This window comes from Odontomachus brunneus, unplaced genomic scaffold, assembly GCF_010583005.1.
Source record: "Odontomachus brunneus isolate Ranch 3 - 2012 unplaced genomic scaffold, Obru_v1 Obru_scaffold_168, whole genome shotgun sequence".
NCBI lineage: Eukaryota > Metazoa > Arthropoda > Insecta > Hymenoptera > Formicidae > Odontomachus > Odontomachus brunneus.
In genome coordinates, this window is record NW_022639618.1 from 268,106 (window position 1) to 276,946 (window position 8,841).

The 8,841-nt window shown below is 30.0% G+C and overlaps 2 protein-coding genes across 9 annotated transcripts in view; one reads left to right on the forward strand and one right to left on the reverse strand.

Annotated features, from left to right (window-relative positions):
* LOC116851221 (nuclear protein localization protein 4 homolog) overlaps positions 1–6,032 on the reverse strand; it is a 42,557-nt gene extending 36,525 nt beyond the window's left edge. For 6 of the 8 annotated variants that reach the window (XR_004379551.1, XM_032830422.1, XM_032830420.1 and 3 more), the window contains exons 1-5: positions 5,781–5,804; positions 5,111–5,191; positions 4,832–5,036; positions 2,742–2,883; positions 2,539–2,676 (exon numbers count right to left, since the gene is read on the reverse strand). Coding sequence is in view for 7 of the 8 variants with exons in the window: in XM_032830422.1 (XP_032686313.1) it covers positions 2,539–2,676; positions 2,742–2,883; positions 4,832–5,036; positions 5,111–5,191; positions 5,781–5,789 (575 nt within the window). In the remaining variant the exon portion in view is untranslated. Of the gene's footprint in view, positions 1–2,538; positions 2,677–2,741; positions 2,884–4,831; positions 5,037–5,110; positions 5,192–5,523; positions 5,692–5,780; positions 5,805–5,884 lie in introns of those variants that run through there. The other 2 variants (XM_032830421.1, XM_032830425.1) reach the window with 2 other exon arrangements.
* Positions 6,033–6,309: 277 nt separating this feature from the next.
* The window catches only part of LOC116851224, a 108,524-nt gene continuing 105,992 nt past the window's right edge, over positions 6,310–8,841 (forward strand). Inside the window, exon 1 of the mRNA XM_032830441.1 lies at positions 6,310–6,451. The gene's annotated coding sequence lies outside the window, so the exon portion shown is untranslated. The remainder of the gene's footprint in view (positions 6,452–8,841) is intronic.

Below are 8,841 nucleotides of genomic sequence, written 5' to 3' on the forward strand. Positions count from 1 at the left end.
CCAGTTTTTTGCCAATAGGGACAAGGGTTTCTATGAGAGAGGCATAATGGAATTCAAAATGGCAACAAGTTATCGAACAAAACGGTGCATATTTGACCTAAATCGGATCATTCTAACTATGCTAAATAAAGCCTTCAATTTCATGCAAAAATAATGGATTTCTTTTTACTACACCTTATATATATATATATATATATATATATATATATATATATATATATATAAAAGGAAATAGATGCTATTTAAATACTTGGTACAAAGTGTAATGGCATACGGAAGGGAAATATGGGAATGAGAAGAAAAAGAAAATTAGAAAAAATAATGATGGATTATATAAGGTGCATTTTCAGGTTAGATTTTTGTACTCCGAGATATATAATTATGTATGAACTGGGAATAGAAAAATTAATGATAGGGTAGGGGTATAATGATGAAAAAGTACGAAGAAAAGATTTGGAATAATACTGAGGAAAGTTTAATAAAAAAATGTTGGAGAGAAAAAGAGAAAGGAAAATAGGAAAATTTATATGGGAGGAAAAGGGAAAGATATTATAACAAAAATGGCCGGGGATTAGAGAGGGTAGAAAAAGGAAGGAAGGAGAATTAGAATGTAGAAGGAGAGATTATGAGAAGGGAAAGGGAAATACAAAAATACAGAAATACAAAATGGATGGAAAATAAGATTTTGGAGGCCAGATATAACAAGAGATATAAGGAGATAAGAAAGTTAGGGGAGGGACATAGTTACTTGAAAAAGAGCAGTTTGGTTAAGATGAGATCAGAAGAGATAAGAGCGCTTGTTAAGCTAAGATGTGATAATATGGAGTTAAAGAATAAATATTGGTTAGAGGAGGAAGATAGGAAATGTGTATTGTGCAGCAAGGATCAGGATGATATGAGGCATTACATGTATATTTGTGAAGTGGGAAGATGGTTTGAGGAAATGGACAGGACGGGAGAAAGGAGAAAGGAAAGGATATGGAATAATGAATTAGATGCAATTAAAGGAAAGATTTTAAGGAAAATATGGAAAGAGTGGGAAAAAAATAAAGGAAAAAGGATAGATGGTAAAGACATGTATAGGTATATAAATAGTATATAAATGGTATAAATACATAATAATATAAGAATGCGATAAAGAGTGGAAATATTATAATGTATGTATAAATAAAAGAGAAAGTAAGGAAAACAAATTAAAAGACAGGAAAACAAATTACATCTAGTAAAGAGTGGCGATAGTTTATGTTAAGGGAAAGGAGGTATTATAGGAATGCGATAATGCCAATGGCTGTGATAGGGCTGTGATAGGGCTTGTGAGAAAAAAGGTATAATTTTAGATTATGTGTAGAAATAGGTTCAAGATAGTTATGGTAAGCGAAGAAGAATAGAAATAAGATGTATAGATGTAAAAATTGTATGGATGAATGGATGGATGAATGGATAAGTATAAAAATTTTATAATTTTTTGTAAACCAAGTCTCCTTCTTAGCTATTGTAGCTGAACGATAATAAACTAGTATTATTTTTTTTACATAGAATAAAATTTCGTAATAAAAAAATATATGTTTCTATTTAAAAAAGTAAAGTTGACCTCGACCTGACCTTGACGACGCCACCCAAGATCAAACTGATAAGATCAGTAAATACATCTTTTTGACTCTACAACTTTTGTATTAGGTATTTTTTTTCGAAAATGCGTATTTTTCAAAATATTTAGGGGTTGCAAGACTTTTGGGACACACTGTATATACGTATTAATATGTACATATACAGATCTTTTTCTTTTTCATATTCTTTGTTTTTTTATATTCAACTTTAACTGCGTTGTTTAAGATATAAGATATTCTCTATTATATTAATATAAAATGTCTTATCTTAAATTTGCCAGTAATTTTTGGCAACAAACGGCCAAAGATAAGCAAAAAAATTTTTTAGATTATCTTAGATTTTAATATGGGATTATATTAGATATTATATATAAGTTTGTTTTGAGGATGTAAGCGTATCGAAGATTTTAAAGTTTATTCTATTTTCTGAATAGAATTATATGGTTTTCATGATATAAATTGATTTTACTTGTCATGTTATATATAATATAGATATATATGTTTTATATATATATATATATATATATATATATATATATATATATATATATATATGTGTTATATTATATGTTATATATAATATACGTAATATAAGTACATATTACATATAATTGAGATAAGATATAATTAATAACTGAATATTTTCCGAGATATTTTACACTTTATTCTGACTAGTTTTAGAGTATAAGATATATCTCGTAAAGTATTCACTTCTGATAATCTTACTTTAATACTTTTATAAATATAATGATAAAAGGAATTGATTCATAATATTAATTTTTAAACATAGATATCTCAATGCATTTACAAAATGCAATAAAGTCGTTTTCTTGTATCTCTTTTTTCACATCAATCGATTTTGCTTGTGTATATGAATAGATATGTATATGTACATGTAAAATTATAATATGTATTTTCTTATTGTACATACCTATCAACTCCGGCAGTGAGCTTCCTGAGATACGAGTGAAAAGCCAGATGCTTGATATTCTGCTCCTTTAAGTAAATTTCGTCGAAAGGCTCCAAAGGCGAACAATGCACGCAGCATCCTCTTGCTCCATGTCGACAACTGTAAAACAGCGAATTTCGTTGTTTTATTTTGACACTACTTATACATTTTTTGATATTACTTACAGCTTCTCGTCACGCTTACGCTGGATTTTTCCATCTTGTTTCCATAGTTGCTCGTCGACATCATTTTCAACTACATTTGGCAGAGATCGTGACAGGCCGGATGTACGATTTGTACTTCCTGTGGTATCCATTGATCTTGGTTCTATATCATTTTATACACAAACACACACACATACATATATAATATATAATATATATATATATATATATATATATATATATATATATATATATAATACTTTTGCATATATAAAATGTAATCTTTAAGATATAGAAAGAATAATATGTATATACAATTCGAAAAGTCTTTTTTGTATCTCTAATTTATAATTTAAAAAAAGAAATATATGTAGAGTGAGACAGTACTCTGTGTACCTCTTTGTTATCTTCGCTATTTCAATCAACACAAGAAAATAAACTTTTGTGCTTACAAAAGTTATATGGTTTCATAGCAGATGTAACATAGTGACAATTATTATTTTTTGAGTAAAAATATGTAGAAGATTTCAAGATTTTCTTAAGGCTCCTGGCCTCTCATATTGTCTATCTCTTTTTAATGACGTCAAAAGCGAGAAAATGCATGCTTAAAATTCGTCCGAAATAAAAATATATAATTAAAATAAAAATATATATCCATAAAGTAACACTTGCAATCGATTAAACAAATTTGTAAGATATTCCGTGCACTCCTTTTTTATTTTAACAATAAATAATTTATTGTAAATTAACCTGAGTAGAAATAGGCGAAAAATAGGTTAAGAAGATGAATTGTATGTCACGTCAATTTACGATAAATTATTGATTGTTAGAGCAAAAGGGGAGTGCACGGATTATCTTACAAATTTGTTTAATCGATTGCAAATGTTACTTTATGGATATATATTTTTATTTTAACGTATTTTGCAGGAATTTTTAGCATGCATTAACTCGTTTCTGACGTCATTAAAAAGAGATAGACATAGCAAAGCGCCTTAAATTTTTATTAATAGAATCAGGTTTTTTTCTAACACAAGTATATTTCTTTGATCACACATACATTCTGCGTATAAGAATATTGAAGTAAAATGATCGAAAAGTGAATATTTTCCGAGATATTTTTCATCTTAACCTAATATTTTTCAGCACAAGATATGAAATAACTTAAAATATTCATCTTTCGATAATCTCATCTTAATATTTTTGTACATGATAGCTGAAATCGGTTATTGTAAAAGATATATAGAGAAACGTTAAACAAAGTTCTATTCATTGATGTATCAGTGTGCAAAGATTAATATCATCCATCGATTTCTTTCGTCATTCTACATTGAAAAGCTTTTAGGCGAAATTATCGGAAAGTTAATAGTTTACAATATATTTCGTATTTTATATTAAGAAATATTAGAATAAAATAAAAATATTTTGGAAAATTTTTTGGAAAATATTTTGAAAAGTTTTTTCAATAATTTTACTCTGATATTTTTATATATAGAATGTAATCATAGAAATTAATTTGTGTTAGAAAAACTATATAATTCTATTTAAAAAATTTAAAGTAATCTTAAAATCTCTTATATACCTCCATTCACTGTCACTATGTTACGTTTCCTCCGAAACAATAAAGTATAACCACTATTTTTCTGTATTGCTTAAAATAGCAGACATATTTGAGATCAACAGTATTATTGCTCTACCTTATGTATATGTATATATACATATATATACATATACATATATATATATATATATATTTCTTTTTTGTATATATAATATAAAATGTAATCTTTGAGATACAGAAAGAATAGTATGTATGTACATTCTAAAAGTCTTTTGTATCTCTAATTTATAATTAAAAAAAATACATATGCAAAGTGAGACAACAAGTTTGTGTATCTTTCTGTTATCATCGATATTTCAATCAATACAGGAAAATAGTGCTTACAAAAGTATATATTTAATTGTATATAAAATTCTTTTTGAATAATCACTTTATAATCATAATATCTTTGCTATCTTTGCATATACTTGATAATAATGTGTCCTTCATTTTAATTATTATCTCATATAATACTCTTAGTTATTATATTCGATATTACATAAATAATTAATACCTGTAGAAATATTATCAGTGGTACTGCTGGTTGATGGAGTGCTCCATAGCTGTGTACCATTAACTGGTACAAGATAAAGCATATCTCCATGACAAAGACCAATTTCTGATACTGTTTTACTCTTAGTAGATGTAAGCGGATCCTTATGATTTCGTTGCTTACACAGGTTAAATTCAAAACTATTCAAATTGAAAGATTCATATACCTAGGCAAGAAACAAACAAAATAAATTCCATATATTCATAAAACATTGATTGTCATAAAAAGATTGAAATATACTCTTTCGTAAAGACAAGTGAGTGTATCAGAAGCCTGCACTTCTATACGTTTTGTTCCCTCTGATGACTGTACACGCAAAATCTAGAAAGATAAATACAAAATGATATAACAGACAAATATACATTTATTTAATAGAAATGATCATCTAAACATTATATAATAAGATAAAACTATTTGTAACAAAACATATAGTATATATTATAATTATTTCATTCTTTATACATAAGTACACTTCTCTACACATAAATACACTGAAGAAAATAAAATATCAAAGAAAGATGGATAGAAAGATAACGATCATTTTCATAAGAGAAGATTCCTACATTATAAACATTGTCAATATTAGAAAATTCAAATATACTAGTATTAATATAGAGTGACTTTTGATTTCTTAAATTTTATGTGAAAGTTACATAATTAATTATGCCTCTGAGAAACTATCAAGTCATGAAAACAGATTGCTGCAGAAAAGCGCGTGTATCTGACATCAGCTCGTACGCTGCTGCTCGTACAGTTATCGAAAATACAAGTAATCGGGGACGGACACAAAACGGATAATACTATGACGGGCCCGAACGTTCCCCGAATGGTCCCCGTTCTATTTTCAATGAGTCTGGAAATTTTTTCAGTACATGTTACAATATAACGCGCGTAACCGCGATTCGCTCACGCGGTGCATATACACTGCGAAGAGAAACATAAGATCTCGCGATCGAGTGTTCACGATTCGATCAGCCGATCGTTCGTCGTCCGCCGTGCCGTATGTTCACTTACAAATTGCCTGGGTTTTGACATTTTGCCGGTATCGCTGAAGCATCAGCTGTTCAGTTCGCTGTGTGTACGTATACTGTGCAAGCGCGCTGTCGCCAAAGTCCCTAGTTACGCGTGACTCTTCGAAGGCGCGAGCGAAAAAAAACTGTCGAGTCAACGTCGTCCCGGTGGCGAGGCCACCCTAACCTCTTTGTTGCCACAGCTATCCCCGCGAGTGATGCGATCTTCGACGTGGTGAAACTATCGACCGAAAAATATCGATATCAGCACACAATTCTTGGCGACAATTGCCGCACGCATCAGTAACTAACTTCAGTCCAACACTGCTGTCTGATGATCGCGCGCGTTTTCTCACCGTATCTCACGATCGAATGAGCGAGCAAGAGTATCAGGGTCCTCGTCAGCTGAGCGAAGCGAGAATCCACAATCAGCCAAGTAGCAGTACAACGATCTCACGCACGAGCCCTCATAGGCTAACCATCCCTGCCACTGTGGTCGGTCAACAAGCAAGCGAGTCAGGTCAAGTTGCTGCGCGCGTACCCGTGAAGGTACTTGTCGACACGAACGCTGGTGAGTTCGTTTAACGTGTGCTCCGTTCATTCAATATTCTTCGGGATTCTGCTCTTTTTTCATGCGGTCTCTTTGTCCGGTTGTTGTATAGTCTATTGAATTTCGCAATCTCACGCGTGCAACGATAACGACGATAACGAAAATGATGACGATAATGAAGAAAGAAAAAAGAATATAAGCTTCGTGTTACTATATTATACAGCTATTTCCTCTCACAATATACACACTCCACGCACTATGCAACCAGCGTTACAGCGCTGCACAGACGGACGCTGACCCTTAGAGCGCTCAATTTAGCACTCTTTTGAAAGCATGCGTCAATACGCCGCGCAACGTCACGCTCGAGAATCAGTTGTGCGCGTCGCGTGCGTAGCATAAAGCCAGTATCACACTAGCGATTGGCGATTGATGATTGACGATTGAAGAATGGAACTTGACCAATTGGAACAAAGCAAGCCAAGGTTGAAGCTCGTTGATTCGTCAAAATCTAATCTTCAATCGTTAATCGTCAATCGTCAATTGCTAATGTGATTTGGCCTTTACGCGTTGCGGTGCTCTGGAAGCAGCGTTCGGCGTCCTCTCGCGTACGTTTTTGTAGTCCGATGAAAATTTTGTATCTAAGCTCGGTGCTTTCGCGTCAGACGTATTGTGTTTAAATATTTGGAAGTCTATTATGAATATTTTCTTCTGTTATAAAAACTGGTGAAAAATAAACTTTCCAATATTTTCAAGTTAAGACTTCTCTGATTCTTTGGTCATCTTGATTCATGACGTCTCTTCCATGAAAATACATACTCCCTCAGATTTTTCGAAAATATTTTTTTCGAAATGCCTTTTTCTTTAATTTTGTAAAATTTGAGTGCATTGTTATAAAGCTCATTAAAATTCATAAAACTTTTATTTGAAACTTTTCTTACCGCATATTTATCGTTCCGATAATATTTGTTCAGAAATATTAAAATCGATTTTTTTTCAAGAGTGTTTCACGATTCTTACCGGCCGTCCCTTATAGAAATATCATACTAAGAATCATTGATAATTACTTATTTTCAGTATTAAAAATACTGGATAATAAGTAATTATCAATGATTCTTAGTATGATATTTCTATAAGGAGTATGGGTACGTATAAAAAAATATGTCTCTTATTTAGATCTAGACAACAACATGTTAAAAGTTTATCAAAATCAGAGTATAATACTTGAGTAGGTTTACTTGAGTACGTGTATATTACATGTGATATAATTGTAGAAATATGGAAATGCTCCGGATACTGTGCTTATTGTGATATTTAATGCGTATAAGTACCTAGATAGCACACAAAAATGAAATATTATTTATGATAAAGATTCATAAATATTTTGAAGAAATAGTTTACATAAATATGTTACAAATATTGAATATATATTTTTTATAAAGATTTACCCTTATAGAAATATCATACTAAAAATCATTGATAATTACTTATTTTCAGTATTAAAAATACTGGATAATAAGTAATTATCAATGATTCTTAGTATGATATTTCTATAAGGGTAGAAAGAAAACAAAACTAAATACGAAAAATATTTATAATATATTTGTAAAATATAATGAAAAAATATTTATAATTATAACAGCAAAATATTGTGGTCTACAATAGACAAATCTATAAATATTATATTGTTATATCTGAAAATATTAAAAGAACAAGTTGAAATATATTGCTCACAATAATATATTAATATTGTATAAATATATAAATATAATACTTATATATTCTTATTAAAGCTTTATAATAATTATATTAAAAATATTTCTAGAATAAATTGTTGTTCTATACAGCTTATAGAATAGTACTTAGAATAGTACTTGTTTAGTGGCAGTCATTAATACTAGAATTTGTCTTATTACATATTCCTTATATTTCTTATACCATTTTTTCGGAGAAAACACTTTCTTTAGATTTAATATTTGTACTTGTTTAATTTTGTAGTTTTTCCTTGTTTCATTAAAATATTATGGTAAATCTTTAGAAAAACGGTCCCAGCAGCTATGACCTTGACCTTGACAAATGTTGTAGGGGTCACCGTCCTGATCCATACAGCACAGAAGCTTGCAGTTACATTGCAGGAACGTTACATCATTTCAAATTTCAACGTAACATTACATAAACATAACATAAACATGGAATTGTAACATTCCATCGGAAATGTTAAAACAACATTGCAGAAACATTATAAATAATTAAAAACTATAATGCTATAATTTATGCATAATACATGTATGATATATGCGTATTTGTATCTTAATTACAGAAATTGAAGTATTTACTTATGTCTATATTTTCTTATATCTTTATTATGCCTTCATAGCGTTTGCGTGCCGCGTTATTTATTGGTCTGTTTTTTC